Source organism: Melitaea cinxia, chromosome 15, assembly GCF_905220565.1.
Source record: "Melitaea cinxia chromosome 15, ilMelCinx1.1, whole genome shotgun sequence".
Classification (NCBI taxonomy): Eukaryota; Metazoa; Arthropoda; class Insecta; order Lepidoptera; family Nymphalidae; genus Melitaea; species Melitaea cinxia.
The window spans coordinates 8,067,710-8,088,245 of NC_059408.1; the positions used below are offsets into that span (position 1 = coordinate 8,067,710).

Sequence of the window (20,536 nt, forward strand, 5' to 3'; positions counted from 1 at the left end):
ACTCCTCAACACCTCCAAAGATTAAACCGAGGGTGGAAAAAAAACCAGCTCGAAAAAGAATACACCGTCAGTCTATTACACGTACAGCATGTCATCGACGGTTCATTAAAATACGATGACTTAACACAAACCTTATAGTGGACTTCATTGATAGCCACTGACGTAGGTTCGACTGCATAAAAACATCAATCGTTATTCAACGCAAACATAGCTCTTGTTTCAGAGACATAGAAACTACAATATTTTACTCATCAATTGCCCGTTTTGGGATAAAAGATGTCTTACGATAGCGTTTCATTCCGTGGAATCCATTGATAAGTTTGATGCTACCAGTGTTACAAGAAGCTGCTCTCACGACCGTTGAGAAAGTCAATTACTTCCGAATATAAGGTGAAATTCCAGACGAAAATGAAAGTTAATTCGAATTGTCATCAAGAGTTCGTCCTTTTTATAAAGTTCATGTGTCACATTTTCAGTTCAATATTTTAAATTTAATAATATATGAGTTTTCAAAAGGAACTTTGTATTGAAAGGAAGCGTCAAACGGCTCAAGAAACTGATTTTTATTGTGTTACCGATATTGCCTCCTGGAAACTTTAATATCATATAGAACCTTACATTCGCTTTGTAGTCGTGTCTGGATTACATTTATTACATTATATTCACACATGTTTATAATTTTTATTTGGTGCAGTTATAGTTAGACAAAAATTCTCATTATACAAAAATTATTATAACCGTAGCTAAATTTAAAAAGATAAATACCTATTACGAATAAAGCATTCAAGTGTAAAATGTTGCAAATCCAGACAATTTTTGATACTTTAACACTGTAAAGATTATTTTCAGCATAAAAATAGAAAGCTAGACTGTTTGTTTACCGAAACCGTGAGAAAAGTTTTTTAATGCGATAGAGTTGCGGCCATTGAGTATTTAGTATCTAGAGGTTAAAAAAACAGTAAACCGTGGACGTACAGTTACAAATTATTGTGCCGTGGAAATTATCAATTTAATGCAAAATCGAATGGCCTAAAGACAATCTGTGAGGCCGATTTTGTTTGGAATAAATTAATTAAGGCGATTGAAGTCGATTTTCCGTCATCACTGGCAATAGAGGGCGTCTAAATTACAATTTAGTACCTTGACTACCGTCCATTATGAGGTTCTCAGCGAAATAACGTTCGAAATTGTAAAAGTATAACTGTTGTTGCCAAGCGATTGAATACAAAAACAACATCAAGTACATTCGTATAAATGATTAACATCAATCGGTTAATAAGGTAATCTCGGACTACAAAAGTTTAATTTATCGACGCCTATACGAATAGCACCAAGAAAAGTAAACAAATTGAAAGTAATATAAGAAACGGCAGTGAAAGTATTATTAGTGATATCATTGTGACATAATCATTCTATAAAGGGATTGCCTTCAGGTTTTTAATTATATTGCATATCTGATTAATCTTCACAACGTTTGCACTTATTTTCTAACAAATAGGTATTAAATAATGTGAACACGTTAAATGAAACGTGTATTTGATTTTATTTTAAATTAAATCCGTAAAGTGAAGTTTTATGAGAGTGATTTTTACGAGAGTCTCCAAATAACCACTTATTTAATTACGTGTTTGTAATATTTTCGCTTTTATATATAAGCATAAGAAAGTAGTACCTGCTCGAGTCAGATTGAAAAGTGTTTCATTTCATATTTAACGAAAGTCATTAAAATAAACAATGGAAATGTTTTTCGATGTTCATTAAAGTACTTTTGAATTATTTCTATTGAATCAGGATCTTAAATTGTTAATTATATTGTTGTGTAGATACTTGGCTTTGCGTAAAATGAATTCATTGCATTTTCAAAATTCATTATGTACTACTAAAAACGGCTGTTTCTCTGTCATTGTTAAATAAAAAATTATGCTATGCAGTTTATTCTCATAATTGCGTAACTCATTTTTTGTTCGATTTACCTGATATATGAACGAAATATCAAAATTCCCTGAAATTCCATAACATATATCTATATTCGTGTTTCTAATATGACTTACACATATAAACTTTTAACAAAATATATTAAAAGAAATATTAGCTACGAATATAATCAATGACGATCATATTACGTATAGTCAATCTTTTTAAAAATTATTTTTATAATTTTCATTCTTAATTGTAAGTAGGTAAATTGCCTGTTATTACTATAGCTATTAAGATTGATTGGATATAATGTTCGCAAAAGTCGGTAACAAAGGATACTAACAAACAATATTGTTGAAAGTCATAAAGGTTGTACCTAGTTGTACCACCTAGTTGTATTAAAATTTGTACAAGATAATAGGTTGTCTAGAATTCTCTCGAACTTCTTGTTCGAATTTTCGTAAATGAGTCTTAAGAAAAAATTCTGAGAAATATTGTTTTATGTAGATAAAGATACTAAAATTACTCTAATAAAATTCCTCACATTGTTATACTAATTAAATAATAAGAAAAAATAATGAAAATAATAAATATTATTAGCAAATTGTTTTTTAATCACTCACGTAAACAAAACAATAAAATAAGGAAGAAATAAATTGGCAAGTCAAACAATTTAGTATAGATAATTATTATATTTCCTTATCAAAAAAAGAACGGACACGAACAAAAAATAGGTACCTACATAAACGTGCCGGTTATTCAGTGCTTATGTCAGTTGCGTTTGGACGAATTTATTTCTCTGCTAGTATTTATTAAATTAAAACTATTTTTTTTTACTAAATTTTTATTTATTTTTGTTCTCAAATTAAATAAAATTATTTATTCGTATAGGCTTTAGAAGAACTTTTGAATCGTCGGTACAGAAATTTGTTGAAATTATGTCAGTCTTTTATGAATTGATTATAGTTAAATTGAACCTACTATCGATTCAGAATGCGGATTCTACTAGAAGACTCGGCAAGAAACTATATACTACTAACGGTTATGTTTAAAAATTGTCAATCTAATCTTAATAAATAACAAAACGATTATATAACTTATTTTTATTAAACTTATAACCTATTCATGAAGGCTATAGACTATAAAATGGCATAACAAGTAGTTAAGTAACAAAACATTTTGAGCCATCCGAAAAGTATAGAAATAACCCAAGTGAAACTAAGAGGGGTATCTAGTATTATGATATTCGAGGATTAAAAAGATCATGCTAGTGTTAGGCGCGTTAAAAAGAGACGTGTATATATCTGACTGTGCATTTCACAATGAATGGGCAGAACTAATCCCCCTCCATTGCGCGCGCGTCTGTTTTGGTAAATCACTCGGGTGACAAAAATTTTTAGTCTTTATATCTGTACAATTGCATAAGTATATTATAATAATGGTATTTTGTAAACGTTTAAAGCAGTTTTACATTTTAAGTAATGCTTTATTTTTTTTTTTACTAAAAATTGTCAATGCCTTACAAAATACATACTTTGTTTACTATAACTTATGAAACTGTTAATCGTATATAACATTTTATTAAATCCGATTAAATAATAAGTTCATTTATTCACATTTCTATGATATTATATAAATACTTTTGAAATAGATGTTCATAATGTCAAACCACCTCAAAGTTCTATCTTTAGTTAAGGGAAATAAACATTAAAAAAAAAATTGTAACTAAATGTAAAATCAAAATATCGCCATAATTATTGATAGTTGACAACACCCTCTTTTGAATCAATGACTTTTAAAAGCTTTTAATCATATAGGTAAATTTATTAACGTGTTATAACAATATCCTAGAACAGTATGGTTCTTCTACACGTCTCATACTTGCACAGGTGGGTGTGTTCCATGTGCACTCACTCACACAGACACAGCCCGACCTCACGGCAAAGCTTCTGGTACCACGCACACCACCACGCTCCGTTCTATCTGTACGAACACAGTGGTACTCTCAGTTCTATACAACCTCCTCAACTGCACTCACGCGCAGAAAAAAAGATAACGCGATCTATCGATCTTTTTTCTAATAAAAAGACACCGCCGTCTGATAGATACCTTGGCTATAGTCGGCTAAAACTGACCTCTACAAACGATCGCGTCTGCTTTATTTAAATAATAATATTTATGACGGCGTAATTAATTTAAAATGTCGTTTTAATTATGTAAATGCGGAGGGTGATAATGAATTTAAAATGTGTCCGATTATTCTCTTGATTGAATGTAAACATATTTATCATATTTTGTGACGTTTATAAGGTGCTAATTTTTTTAAAGGTTAAAAAGTTGTTTTTTTTAGATTTGTGGTAATGTTTCTTTTTAAATAAGTGGATTCATAGTTTGTGTTTCTGTTTTTTCGTTAATGAAAATACTCTATTGACTCATACCATTATGGAACGCCACCAAAATGGTATGGATGTGTGGGTAGGTAAGGGTATATAAGTAATTTCATTACATTGTCTATTCACTCTAGCTATAAGTAAACGCTCTACAGCTACATATAAATCTTTTCTCACGACCGAACATACAATATACCTATATGTGGTAGAGTAGTTAATATTAACTGTAATGAAATTGATAATCTATACCTGCTAATATTATAAAGCTGAAGAGATTGTTTGTTTGTTTGTTCAAACGCGCTAATCTCAGGATCTACTGGTTCGAATTGATTGATTTGATTTGGTTGAGAAAATTCTTTTTGTTTTGGATATTCCATTTACCGAGGCAGACTGTATAAAGGCTATATAACATTTGTGTAAACAACCAACTTCCAAAAAGTAGGAGGTTATCAATTCGACTGTATTTTTAAAGCGTGCTACCTCATAGCTTGTTACTGGGTGGACCGATTTCAAATTTGATTGAGATCTAATCTAATTTTTGAGTTATATCTAATAATGCGCATTCGCTTGTCTATTTTTTATTTGAAGTCGGTTTATTTCGTTTGCTTGCGAGCCAACACAATTAGTTTTTTCCTAAAATTAACACAAGAGAAACCGCGGAGCACAGATAATTTTAAAATAAGTTGACGTTATACCTATTTTATCAGTTCTCTGTCGTGCACTATTTGTATACATATTTCAAAAGCACACTTGATTTGATATGTCTCCCTTCATATTTTAGTATGGAAATAAAAATATTTGGTTTCTTACATATGAGATATACTCGTATTTAACATACAGCTAAAACTAACCTTCAATATATATATCACACTTAAATAGTTGACTATTTACTGTCTTTGATATTTATTTTATATTAATAACTAAAAAAGTTACTTATATATTACAGTTACTTATACCTCTGTGTAAGCAGAACTGTCTCTCTTTCTATCTTCAGTAACTTATATCTCGCTCTCAACTTCCGTTCACCACGCCCGATCAAACTTTTCGTAACGCTCTCGTCACGCAGTCACCAACTTACTCCACAAGTCAAGCGTGCGTAAATAAGTATTTTAATATATTTACTTAACGTGTTTACATCTAGGACAAGGTCGGGTAAATCAACTCGGCGGGCTGTTCATCAACGGTCGTCCCTTGCCGAATCATATCAGGCTGAAGATCGTGGAGATGGCGGCGGCGGGCGTCCGGCCTTGCGTCATCTCGCGGCAGCTCCGCGTCTCGCATGGATGCGTTTCGAAAATTCTCAATAGATACCAGGTTAGAAATCATATAAGTATACACAAAAAATTACTTTATCTTCTATTGTTATACATTTCAGTGATAAATCAACATGATTTTCAAATTACGTAATTTTGACATACTTATTTCAACGATTGCTTAATAAATGATTATATTTTCACTATAAACCACTCGCGGCTTCACCCAGATTAAAATTTATGACTTTTGTACGCTACGAGCATCCCTTGCTACTTCTCCATAATCTAACTTCTTATGGTAAAAGGATTATGAACATCGATTCAATATTAAAGTGTTTATGGACCTAACATTTATACAAATATTTGCAGTTAATTATGTGTGTAAATTAAAATAAAAACTCTTAAAATAAAAAAACATCACCGGGTGCTATAAATATTTGGTTAACTTGAGCAACGTGTGTTAAATGACGCTAATACAAATTAATAACCTAATTAAACTCTAGCACAGCAAGTTATGACTTTCAAACTCAATAAATAAACTCACTTCAGCCTATCGCAGTCCACTGCTGAACATAGGCCTCCCCAAGTTCGCGCCAGACATCCCGGTCTTCCGCAATCCCCATCCAGCCTACACCGGCAATCTTACGTAGATCGTCGGTCCAACGGGCCGGAGGACGTCCCACACTGCGTTTGCCAACACGCGGTTTCCACTCTAGGACCCGTCTACTCCAACGGCCATCGGTTCTGCGACACAGATGACCAGCCCACTGCCACTTCAACTTGCTAATTCTGTCGTCTATGTCGGTTACTTTCGTTCTTTCGCGGATAATCTCATTTCTAATCCTATCTTTGAGAGAAATAAATAAACTAAATTTAAGAAAATTAAAAAAATATTAATGCAGTCAAGTTTCTTACCAACGCCATTTGTAGATAAGTCAAAACTATTATAACTCTATTTTACATATTACATATTCAAGCCTTTTCTAACCTATCATTGGCTTCATCTTATTCTTGACACAGAAAACGTCGTTACAAAGTTGGAACAAAGTAGTAAATTACTTAAAACTATTCAATAAAACTACTAAGTTTCTAACTTGTTTACATATAAAAATAGTCAATAATAAGAAAATGTTACGAATATGACATCATGGCTGCAAATAATAATTAATGTCATACCGCTGCCGCTGGGCGTACCCCGTGGTATTTCACGACTATGTTCTATTTAATTACAAATGACTTGAATTACTTGCATTCCATTATATCTCTCATTAGCTGTTGCCCGATACTGCATTCGCATAAAAGTATTCATTATATGTTTAGACAAACGCGCACAGGCAACGGTCATAGCACAGGTTTGTGGCTGTTGCGCTGGCGGTTGCGGGTTCGATCCCCGCACATAACAAACATTTGTATTAGCCAAACAGATGTTACCGTCGTCTGGGTGTTTGTGCATCCTTATGGGTCTCCCCACCGTGTCTTGGAGAGCACGTTAAGCCGTCGGTCACGGTTGTTATCTTGTACACCTGATAGCGATCGTTACTCATAGTAGGGAAAGTATCCGCCAACCCACATTGGAGCATCATATTGTATTACGCTCTGATCCTTCTCTTATATGGGGAAAGAGGCTTATATGCCCAGCAATGGGATATTACAGGCTGAAGCGTTATTTTTAGACTAAAGCTTTTGACTAAAAGTTTTTATAACTTTTTTCCGTTTTTGCAACATTAATAATTGATTATCCTCCTATTGATTGTGCTCCTATTTGTTGCAAAGATGCTATTACAAAGCCCTCGTGTATGAATGCTATTAATACAAGAGTAAAAGAATTGAAAACTATATCTTTCATATAAAAAATATAAATATATTTAAGAGGACGGCTGGTCGTAATTAGCTTTAATTTTTTTATTTTTATTAATTGTACTGTGTATTTTCTTATTCGAACCGGTACTTAGCGCCTTAAACCAAACTCTACACTTTTATAATATTAGTAGGTATAGATACCGTTATTATAAATTAAATTATTAAATATTTATTTTAGCCAATTTTTTAAAAAAGCTTAGAGCTTTCCAATTCCGGTCTAATATATACTGCAACAAAAAAAGGCGATTACATTACCTTAAGCCCTAGTAGACCGGATACCCTATAGTTAAACACCCTAGTCCAAATGTAATACAAAATTATTACCACTTTTACGGCTTAGACCATAGCTTACTACAAACATGAAATAAAACCGAGACTATTCAAAGATGAGTTGAGCCATTTATTTTCTTTATGTCATATAATTTACAAGCTGACCTGGTAAACTTTGTATCGCCTTATTTTTTTCTTAAATATAACGTTATATATTATATCAAAGTATAGGCTATATTTCAAGTTAGATCAAACTGCACACGCACTGCATCACTGAGGTAGGGCACAGCAGGAATTTCCTGCTCAAAATATGGAGCAGCCCGACTGGGATAGTACCTCGACCTTACAGAAGATCACAGCAAAATAATACTGTTTTCAAGCAGTATTGTGTTCCTGTTGGTGATTAAGGTGACCAGAGCTCCTGGGGGGATTGGGGATTGGGTCGGCAACGCGCTTGCGATGCTTCTGGTGTTGCGGTGTCTATAAGCTACGATAATCGCTTACCATCAGGTGAGTCGTACGCTTGTTTGCCGACCTAGTGAAATAAAAAAAATAAAAAAATCACGGTTTGCAAATTTGATTAAAATCGGTTAAATAATTTAGGAGTCCATCGCGGACAAACAACGTGACGCGTAATCTATATACTTATATTAAGAATATTTGTAAAAGTAATAGAAAATATATTGCAATGAGTAAATACAACAGTACGAAGTTAATATCAAACTTATAACAACAAAATTTAATCTTCGGTACCTATATGAAACATTACTACGGACTGCCATGCCATATTTTTCGAGCATATGTATATCTCTACATCTTTTAAATTAAATATGTGTGTATAAACGTTCGGTAGGAACCGAATTTTATACAAGAAATTGGAGAAACAAGAGTCATTATAGAGTATGTGTGAAGTCGGCTTTTTATACATTTTTATTGTACGTTTTCATCTTTCTACACATAAATATTACTTTTGTTACATACAAGCCATATACACTTGTTCGTTGTTTAAAATTTGACGATAAATTTAAAATCACACGTTACGATTTTCATCCCCTAATTCAAAAATATCATAAAAAATATCGGGACAATCATACTCAATCTTATGCCCAATTGTATAGACTTGGATCGTGTCTAGTTTCATTCAAATTCACTCAGTAGCTTAAACTTGATTTGCAGCAAAAGTAAAAACAGACACAACAATACGAGAAAGAAATATATTTTCGTTTTCAATATTAAATATAAATATTTTACTATAGGAATACATAACACAGAAGTCTTAATGATATCTTTTGAAGATTCTTTAACTGAAATCTACACAAAAGTATTTTTTAACATTAAAATCTGCCTATCGATAGAAAAATTGTATAAGAAATAATACACCTAATCCTGTCGAGTCGGAAAACAATCGCTATTGACTCCTGCGCAGCGAAGCCTGAAGGTTCATTTTCACTCCCGGTCACTCAGCACAATAATGGTGATTGTTCGCTCAGGAAGTCCTATTTCACGCACCGTGGATGAATCTACGAACTCGTAGTATATAACTCAACAAATGATAAAGTTTTACTATATTGCGGTATATATACTCAAAATTGCTTACATTATTTGACCCTCGATCATTACTTTATGATACTAAATAATACTGATAAGCTATAAATATAAAAAAATATTAATTGTTTAAAAAGTAAATAAATTTATATGCAAATGAAGTGAGTTTTTTTTTCAATTTTTTAAACTTATGCTGAAAAAAGCCTTGCTATAGTACAAATAATTTTAATACCCATAAATAGGTCTATTCGATTACTTAAAATTATATCGTGGAATGATATCAGGATTAAGGATTACAACATTTCACACAGGAAACGGGATCCATCAGACCAGGTGTGATAGGAGGATCGAAGCCTAGAGTAGCAACTCCTGAAGTCGAAGCGAGAATAGAAGAGCTCAAACGACAAAATCCAGGAATATTCTCATGGGAAATACGAGAAAAACTCATAAAGGTAACACTCCAGCTGTAGAGTAATTTATAAATATGTGTGGCGTATTATGTTCTTTATGGCATGGCATGTTATGTAATTTTATGTTTTCGAAACAAGCAAATTTTCACACGATGTTTTTGCTGCATAAAATATATCAAAAACTCTTGTAAAGTTCGGTGATTGACCAAATTAAAACTTGCTTGCTGAGCCATATTCATTAAATTATTCTATCCAATGCTTCAAATGTCGATACAACTTACTCGATTAAATTTTATTAAATGATACATATAAATTAATGTTTGTAATTAAAATAGATCCAAATTTGTGATTAATTAATTTTCAAATTGATAAAAATAAAACTTATTGAGTTAATGCACAATATATTATCCATTGAGAAGTATTCAGATACATAGGTATATACACATTTATTTGTATAATTTTTTTCAAATAAGTTCTCTATTGTTTTAAAGAACAAAGGTCATACTTGGCTAACGAAATTAAATAAAGCTACGTTTTTTGTGGAATTACTCAACTGAAAAATAACTTTTTAATTTCAACAACTGGTAATCAGATTGCGAAAGATCAGTGTTTAAAAAATTAAAGATTAGTGGTTGCTTACGATCAGTCACGGTAGGCTGTCTGAAATCGAGAAGATGATTTTGACGACAAAGTTAAAAGGAATTACTCAATAGAGTAAACAAGATAATTTATTCTCACAAGTCAATCGTTACTTTTACGATTTACAGTTGTATTTTTATTTTTCGAAACACCGTTCGTATATTACCCTAATGACTTAAATGTATTGTGATTTCGTCATTGGTATTTTACAATTTGCTAAAACTGATCTTGTTATACCATTTTACTTACAAAAATATATGTATGTAAATCAATAGTTATCGTAATATACAACGGTCTTGTACGAATACCTGCAGGAATTTCTTTACATAAACATATGTTAATATGTTGCGTTATTTTGAGTTTTCAACTCTCTACATACAAAGTTGAACTGGATTACCTATCACCCCCAAAAAACTAACAATCTATACCTACAACTTCTTGTAAATCGTTGTAAGAGCTTGAAGATACGTCACTGTCAGATCTTTATGACGATTTAAGTTTCGAATTCACTTCGAGTAGTTATTTTGATCAAGGAGTTTTAAATTTAGCAATATAAGGTCTTTTATTTTTATCAATAAAGTTCCTTGTGTATTTTTTATCCAAAATAGGATCGCCCCTGACGTCAACCAATAAAGCTAAAACCAGACCTCATTTTATCTATATTCATTTTCCAAAAAAAAATGCATATTCATATTCACTGCGCTATTGAAGATACGGCTCACGGAGGTTAATGTTTGTATGGTTAAAATGACACGAGACTTGAGAATATGAAGTTTGGGCAGTTTTGTAAACAAAAAGCTGGTAAAGTTGACACGGCATGGATACGGCAAGGTAAATCATCTTTAAACGTTAAATTTCAGGAGGGCGTGTCAGATCCGCCCAGCATATCGTCGATATCGCGGTTGCTTCGCGGTGGCGCCAGAGACCCGGACGGGAAGAAGGATTACAGCATCGACGGCATACTTGGAGGTTAGAGATTAATTGTTATCGTTGAAGCTAAGTAGAGCGAATAAAACAACAGTTAAGTATAGTAAATAAATGTAAGAAACACGATAAACCAGATAATGTCCGCGTAAACTGGTTTTGATATTAATAACTTTGTTTTAGAATAACATTGTGGTCTGTATTGTGTATTTTTGTGTATTATTTTTTTACTGAGAACATCTTTGCGTTTGTGTAAAATTTCTACTTTGATTATTGGTCGAAGTTTCATCTTTTTCCATGATTTCATAAAATCATTCTTAAAATTGTTGAACCATATATTAATGTATAATACTAAATAAATGCAATATGTATTCATTAATTGCTGTAAACATCGACACATAATCTTTTTGCAAGTATTTTTTTGTAAGCAATAAGTCTATACAAGAGATTGCTATTTTTTTCGTGTATTTAATTTTTATAGAAAAAAAAAAATACTAGACAAAGTAACGTTTTTTAAGGTTCCGTTTTAAAGAAGTACTAAGGGGTTACTAAACCGAAAACATACTTAAGTATTGTTTTAGGTCTACTGTATGCCTAAATGTTTTACCGTATGTAATAATTTTTTTCTCGGAACTCTACTTGCTCCGTGTTTACCAAGACATTTAAAATTTTTATAGAGGCCATATTACTATAAAAATGCATACTAAAAATAATAATAAAATAATTTTAAAGTAAAAGTGATATCTGCGCAAGAATTTTGATTTTTGTACAAAAACCTTTATCAAATCTCATCACCTAATTTTAAAAATTGCAAATCTAAAACACAAAATGTTGCACAATGACTGTCCGTTTCAAAGCGGACAACCTGTCAAAGGTTTCTCACGACTCAAAAAATCAATTTCCGCACACAAATCTTACGCAGTCATTGTCGTCTGTTGATATATTGAATGTGGCAAAATCGAAGGGCGGTGTGTTCAACGAGATATAACGAGGCATAAGGGTACCGACAAAGTGACCGCGGTCGCCTGCAGCGCGTTCGATAGTGCTGAAAACATCTATAATAACGCAACATGTTTTGGTTATACTGTATTGTTGCATTATTTCGCACTTGGTTAATAAAACTTTGAATTTTACCGGTTTATTGTCGGTACCTGTCGATATTTCCGTCTGTACATATATCGCCACATATTTATACGAATCTTTTGAATTTGGAACAATTGTAACGTTGTTTCTAGTTTTCATTCAACAGTCTTCTTTTATGTAAACTATACTTTTTTAATCGTACCACAATCCTTTTATATTTGAACTACGAAAATTAATTAAAAATGCTTATTTTGTAATAAAACTTTCTATAAAAAAAACAAAACTTTCTCTTTTAATTCGCTATAATACTTTTATACGAAGTTTTGATTTCATGTTTACAAATTAAATAAAAAAACTATTGAATCTAAAACGAGTGTGCTTTAGACCACACAGCTGAAGTAAAACTTCTAAAGTTCCATCTCTATAACGGTTATATATATAAACAGCAGCTAAACTAGCAGACCTGACAGACGTTGTCCTTCCCGAAAACAGCTACCAAATTTGATGACTTAATACCGATAGCAGCGCCACCTACCGGGATTAATTGAGATATAAACTACTCTCCAAGTTGGAACAAATTACAGATGCTTACAAAATTTCATAAAAATTGGTTCAGTAGTTTCGGAGTTTATCGCCCACATAAATCGTGACAAGAAATTTTTATATATTTAGATATGGACCTCTCACTTTTACCCCTACAATAATAAACGAAACGTAACGCTCATGTCATGCATCCACCAGCTTACTCTCCCCAAGTCAAGCGGAGATAAAGAGGTTTTACTACATACATCTCTCATGAAAATTGACCTGTATAACATGTAAGCTTGAAAAATAAATTTCGTAACATAAGAGGTGTTAAAATTATGTAAACAAAAATAAAAGTATTTAAAGCAGTCCATTGTTATTGTATGCAATTCAAATTTTTAAACTGCGATTATAATCGTAGACACAATCATCATAAGCAAAATACACTTTCACATACAAATAAAACAAAAAGGAATGGATGATAAAATCTAACATTTGTATAATAACATCGGTCATTAGAGCCAACTGATGTCATTGTGAATGATAACTGTACCTTCTTGAATACTACGAGGTGTTACATTAGGATTACACGGTATAAGCCAACAAAGCGTAGCACTTTATTTCGTTAGAGCGTGGTTTGTATTTTTTTTGGTCCAAGTAATTACAATAAATATTTTTAACATATAGTCGATAGTTTTAAACGTAGACAATCAAATGTGTTTGTTTTTGAGAAACAACAGAGTGATATTTGTAATCTTTTATTTAAGTACATATTTAATTATTACCCGGGACCTTAGAGCGAAATAATTGTAATTGCTCGCAAACGAAAAAAGAAAGTTCAACAAGTCATACAAGGAAGGTAGACGAAAAAAATTCCAATTTGATAGATATGCATTTTGAGGCATAGGTAACTCAAATAATACTGTAAAAAGTCGTGATGTAACACACATAAAAATACAGTCGAATTGAAAACCTTCTCCTTTTATTGAAATCATTAAAAAGTTTAGTATGGTAGATGTTATATAGGATGTATAAAACAAATTCAAATAGTAAGAACTTAATTAACAAATACGCTGTAATTTAAGTAAACCTAGAATACAAATAGTTAAAGTAGTGACATTGTGATTCCCGAGCGCATTACAGAGGAAAACCCGCAAGAGCTCCGGAGCTACAATGCCGACTGTTCCAAATACGGGGTCATTTATTATGCTGTTCTAAATGCTTTCACGTTTTGCTTCATACAATAGCCCTCACACGAATAATTCCGGAAATATCCTTTAATCTAATTCTTAGAGTACATGCAGGTACAATGTTGTGTTATTTTCTAAATAGCTTTATCACTATTTTATGTAACCACACATGAAAAATGCTACAATTAATCATTTAAACAAAAAATAATAAATAAAAAAATACCACTTTTTCAAATTAAAAACTATTAAAAAGGCACAAAAATATTTCGTCTATTCGTCCAAAACATAATTGTGTTTGCAGGCAAACGAAGAAAAACCGACTTCAATTATATCGACAAGTAATACGACATAGGTAGACAAAAAAAATGACAAGTTAATACGCATTATCAAAGATTACTCCAAAAGTTGTAATCAGATCTCGATGAAATTTAAATATGACCACATGATAAACATCGGCTTTCGATTAAATTAAAAATCATCAAAATCGGTACACCCAGTAAAAAGTTATGCGGATTTTCGAGAGTTTCCCTCGATTTCTCTGGGATCCCATTATCAAATCCTGGTTTCCTTATCATGGTACCAAACTAGAGATATCTCCTTTCCAACAAAAAAAATTATCGAAATTGGTCCACAAACAACGGAGTTATACCCGAACATATAAAAAAAAAACATATATACGGTCGAATTGAGTAATCTCCTCCTTTTTTTGAAGTTGATTAAAAATACGTGGATACATTTTAGTCACAAATATTTGCATCATTATCGTCACCTTAATAGTGTTGAGACCTTAACCATCCTATATTTTCTAGGTATCTTATAAACGAATCAGTTTGTAAATGTCTCAACTGTTCCAAGGTCTCTTCGCTATATTGTTGAACGGGTTGGAGCTTAAATTAATTAACCACAATGCTCTACTTAGGTTATCATATAATTTTCTGACTATGAGGAGGATCGCTAGCAAGTTTCAATAAAAATACTGGGACTGCAAACTTTCCGTACTTTACAAAGAATATTGAAGAGACGAACAAGGAAGTACACGCAGGCTAGAACAAAATATTTATTCAAATAAATATGCGTGCCTCGAGTAGAAATCGAACTACCGACCAGCGGCGTTAAGGCATTACCTACATAAATACACCAGATCGGTCGTCACCCAGATTTCATAGTTTTCCGTTATTTTAACTAATGCGATAAAACAGCAATATATCATGTTTGATGTATAAAGATTTATGTGAACCTTATTTACAATAAAGTACTTAAACTATATTTTTTTTTTTCGACTATGAGTTATTTGCAATTCTGTTTCCATCTTTCACTTCAATGTGTGTATTCCTTAGGGATTTATATTTTGACAAAATAAAGGAGCGAAAAAACTTAACTTGGAACCATATATCGCAATTAATATTACTCGTCAAAAGCATAAGAAATGGCAAATAAAACACGCCCACAGACGTGCTAATCCTGCTACTCGGCCATCTGTTAACTTCAGAACAAACCGCTGAAACAAAGGCGTCCCGACCGCTTTAATGAACTCAGATTATGGAGGTGTTAAACCGCCGTCGCAGCTCTTTCAACTCTCAAATTATTACTTTTGAGACCCGCCGTCTTCACGGGGTCACATTTCGGCAATCGCCAAACTTCATCCCTTTCGCACTTATAACGATCGGATAAGATCTTTTCTTTCTTCAAACTTAATGCCATATATTTGTTACCATTGAACTTTATTACCACGTGTTAGAGATTAAATAATTTTTATGTGCTTTTCTATATAGTATAAGTGACTAGGTCATTTAGCCCCATACGTTACGATCAGAGTCGGAACAAAAAAATGGCTTAATATAATTGTCTCGTCATAGCAGTGGAATTTAAGTCATGTAAATCGTTTTATTACAATGCGTTGTTTTATTATGTGTCGCAAGTTCTGTAGTCAGATAAAGAATGTTGTATTTCATTTAGAGCATATTTATGCGTATGAACATTATTTACTAAATCTCTCAAACGTTTAGGTTTTTCACAATTTTATTTATTAAGTTCTGCTGTTTTTAAAACTGCCAATCGAAAATAACTTTAGTAATAGTCGGTATAATAAAGACAAAAAATCTTAATGAAATTTGAAATAAATGAATCCTCCTTAAACATAATCGTGTATCTTTAGCAATTAGCATATAAAAAACTTAAGGCAAAGTGTTTTTTTTTTTGTATGTTGAACTATATCGCACAATATAGTGTCTCTATCGTAACATTTATTACAATTAAATATTTATTAATTTTACCTCTATTTCCGAACGGAGGATATTCAGCGCTTGCGCGATAGTTTTTCTAACACGCAACACTTCGATCTTACAAGAATGACGGCTAAATGAACGCAAGCGCATTAAACCCGCGTCGCCGTTTTACGTGTCATAAATCCAGATCGCGACACCAAAATATTGAATAGTGCCAAAATGTCACCCGAACGGCAAAGATGCCGACAAAGAGACCGCCGCGCTGGGTGTTCTTATTCCTCCACTCTGAGCCCCATTTTTTCATTTCATTCAATTTTGACTTCTTTCAAAAGGCTATTAATATAAGCCGCATTTTTTAAAATCGGGTTTAAGGGCAAAGCCGCGTATTGTTGCGGCCATTTTTTATGAATCTGTTTCCGTAGGATACCGCTACCGATTTATAAATGAGACGGCCCGATGCTACCTTGACGGTTTTTGATTGAGGCGAATTAAAACGTGATATGGGTTTTTATAAAAAAAAGCTGCTAATAAATAACGCGTGTTCGAAAAAACAGTTAAGACAAATTGCTACAATGCGTTGTCAGATACATTTTTAATGCCCTATTAATCATAGCTTGCCGCTATATATACGCTTGCCCTGTGCCGTATTAAGATTTATATCAACGAGATTGTTTGGATAGACGAAAATTGTATATAACAAACGTATTTAATTTGTGTCGTTGTCCCGCAAACAAACACAATACACAATCACAAACGTCCAGACCACAACAAATATCTGTATTGCCAATAAAAAGTTTGAGATGTGCGGGGTTTGAACCCGCGACCGCTAGCGCAGACCAGTGATGTGAACGCTGCGCCAACGCATCTTCAAATGACACGGAGAAGAAAATAAAACCCATACAAAACTTTGTTATATAATATAGTAATATTGATGACGACGTAAGATATCCTTAGTGGAGTTATAGACTATCCCTTATATACAATAAATATAATCCGCTGTTCGTAAATGAATTTCATCGGATTTCTATAAAAAGTATATTTAGAATTTTAAAATATTATTCCATAATATCTGTAGCAATTAGAGGAAGCATGACTGACCGCAACGGATAGGCAATAAGCATAATGGATTGAAAAGCGATACTAATAATGAAAAGCAACGTACGGGTCATTCATTAATGCGATAAATATAACACAATACACTTTTTAACTGAAATTGAAAAAAGGAGGACGTTTTCAATTTGATTATATTTTTTTATGTATGATCCTCAGAACTTTTGACCGGGTGGATCGATTTTGCAGATTTTTTTTGAATCGAATCGAGTTGCATGTCATGTGGTCCCATTTAAATGTAATTGATATCTAGCAAGTACTTTTCTAATTATATCTTATAATACGTATTTATTCTAGAATTTTTCGTCGACCTACGTTGTATTATACCGCATAACTTTTCACTGGGTACCTATATCAATTTTGAGGACTCTTATTTTAATCGAAAGCTGATGCTTCTTTTGTGGTCCCAATTCCCATTTAAACTTGATCGAAATCTGATGACTACTTTTCGAGTAATCTTTAATAACTCGTATAATTTAGTTGACTATTTTTTCGTCTACTTTCGTTTTATTACTTGTCGATGTAATTGGAGTCGGTTTTATTTTCTTTTACGTGCAAACACAATTATTTAACTACAAAACTAATCATTCACAAAATTTTATTACATAGTTCCTGTACGTCACATTTTGAACAATTTTAAATACATATACAACCATTCTGGTGTAATGGTGCTTGTTAGTGTCGGCACCTAAACACAGGTATTTTGCAGGTTCAAGTCCCGCTCGGGGAATTGGTATTTATACAAACAGTTATTTCCGGTTTGAATGTCTGTCCTTGTGGGTCTCCCTACTGTGCCTCATAAAGCACGTTAAGAGGTCGGTCCCAGTTGTCATCATAAGTACCTGGTGGCAATCGTTATTGATAGTAGGAATATATCCACCAACCCGCAGTGGAGCAGCATGGTGGATTATTCTATTATACGAAGAAAGAGGCCTATGCCCAGCAGTCGAATGGTACAAGCTGAATCGTGATTGCGATGATCTGGAAAAAAATCTTGTTCCCAAAAGGTAGAATGGTTGAAGTTCATTTTTCTACGTTAATCTCTTAAGGATTGCTAAATCGTGTGTTAAAATTCGTTTCGAAAAGTAGGAAATTTCAAACTGTTAGAAGTATAAAATTAATTTTAAGCCAGATTCAATACTTAAAAACTTAGCGATGCTATACCCACATTTGAATCCATGAACTCTACAAAATACTCTATAGGCTCTACAAAATAGTTGCTAATTATTTTTAATAAATACTATTTTTTTTAAAGCGTTACAAAAACTACAGACTGTAGTGGAAAAAGTTGGGCCATTTAATGCATTTATAATAAAATTGTAAACTCAACTCAACTCGACACTAACTTTGTACAGAAATATCAATGAACGATTTTTATAACTCTCTCAAACTACAAATACCATTCGCAATTAATTTTGGTATATAAATAAAAGACTGAAATTAATGTTAGATATTGGATAACTTTTATCCAGAAATTGGTATGAACATGAGTCGATGAGAGGAAAATTATCAGGGTGCGCGGGTAAAACCCAACAGATTTGTTAAATATAAAACTAAAATAGTCAACTGTATACACTTAATATATTTTTTGGATTCAGACAATATTAATAAACATTTAAAACATGCAAAGTTTATTATAATTATATGAAAAACTGTCAATTTTTTTCTTTTAGGCCGAGGGTCAGATTCTTCAGACATAGAATCCGAGCCGGGACTAACACTGAAACGCAAACAGCGACGTTCACGTACGACCTTCACAGGAGAACAGCTGGACGCGTTAGAAAGAGCCTTCCATAGAACACAGTACCCAGACGTGTACACAAGAGAGGAGTTAGCATTACAGACCGGACTTACTGAAGCTAGGATTCAGGTTATATCTCGTTGTTCAGTTTCTTAATATGTATAATAGAATATTTTTTATGGAAATCCTAGTACTCTTACATTATATTACTATAATCTTACCGAAATATCATATAGAATCTGAGACTGCAAACTGAGACTTTTGTCTCTTTCAATGTCTTTGCATATCTACGATCTGCCATTTCAATAACAAGAATTCACCGTCGAAAATTCACATAATATTAAACATTTTATTGGAGCGAAACACCAACCATCAATCGTTTAACCAGGGAGGTCAGTATGCTTGGATATACTTTATTATACAATTGAAAAAATATTCGTTGTTTCAGGTTTGGTTCTCTAATAGACGTGCTCGATTGAGAAAGAACACAGGTTCAAATTCGACTCCAACACTTGCAAGCTACTCAACATTACCCATGCCTCAAATACCATGTCCTTATCCTGCCGGAGACATACCTTCTCTATCCCAGCATCACCCACAGCATCCAGATCCTTGGCATCACCAAAAATACGCTAACTACAACCAGTTAATGGCACAGTCTCAACATTTAAATCAAGCATTTCAATCTGCTGCCTTTCCTAGCTCGTCAGGTGCTACTTTCAGTCACCTGGTTTCTGGTGCCAGTGCATCTACTCATAGTCAAATTTTGGATGCTAATACTGCTAGAAGTGATTATACACGCTACCCACCTAATGACATTTATAACAAAACCATCAACTACATGCCCAAAGATACTGAAGCTGAAGACAAAATTGTTAGCGACGAAGTCCTAGAACAGAGGGATGACACTTATGTAAAAGGTAATGAATATAAAGAATTGCAAAGCAGTGATTATCCAAAAGTTCCTACTGATTATTCAAAGCTTGCTGTGGATCCATCTTCGTCTAATTGGAGCCCGTCTAACAATTCTTTAAATATGAGTCTGGCTGGATTACCCAGTGACTATAAGTACATGAGTGATCCATACTCATTTTCTAATATTGCTCCCGACCCTCTTAACCAGCACAACTACACTAATCCAGGAAATGCTGCCAATAAATACTGGATTTGACGAAAGTATAAATTGTGTCAAAAGTATAAAAGTAAATGGGAAGTTTAGCGATGTGTAACAGTACCTTATCTTGTAGTAATAATTTGTTTAAATTTATTAATATCGTTAATTTTATTTAAATTCTATAAAATAATATTTTGTATTATAGAAATACGTTTTAATGCGTTAATTGTAAACATTACCTCTGTATGCATTCCATTTATAGATACCTATTTAAATACCAAAACTGTAAGTTAAGTTATTAGACAAGTCATTAATTAATATAACTTTTAAAAGTTACTTT

At 32.7% G+C, this 20,536-nt stretch overlaps 1 protein-coding gene across 1 annotated transcript; it reads left to right on the plus strand.

The window, feature by feature from the left end:
* The first annotated feature begins 4,359 nt into the window (after positions 1-4,359).
* Positions 4,360-20,532, plus strand: LOC123660430 (paired box protein Pax-7). Its single transcript, XM_045595514.1, has 6 exons — positions 4,360-4,396; positions 5,449-5,621; positions 9,547-9,687; positions 11,145-11,253; positions 19,015-19,211; positions 19,531-20,532. Exons 1-6 carry the CDS (start codon positions 4,360-4,362, stop codon positions 20,251-20,253), a joined length of 1,380 nt encoding a protein of 459 aa, XP_045451470.1. The 3' UTR covers positions 20,254-20,532.
* Positions 20,533-20,536: the final 4 nt, after the last annotated feature.

Excerpts from the sequence above, each read along its gene's own strand:
- LOC123660430 (XM_045595514.1), top strand. The coding sequence starts at position 4,360 with ATGGAACGCCACCAAAATGGTATGGATGTGTGGGTAG. Across the intron at positions 4,397-5,448 it reads TGGTATGGATGTGTGGGTAG|GACAAGGTCGGGTAAATCAA; the intron begins GTAAGGGTATAT and ends GTTTACATCTAG. Across the intron at positions 9,688-11,144 it reads TACGAGAAAAACTCATAAAG|GAGGGCGTGTCAGATCCGCC; the intron begins GTAACACTCCAG and ends GTTAAATTTCAG.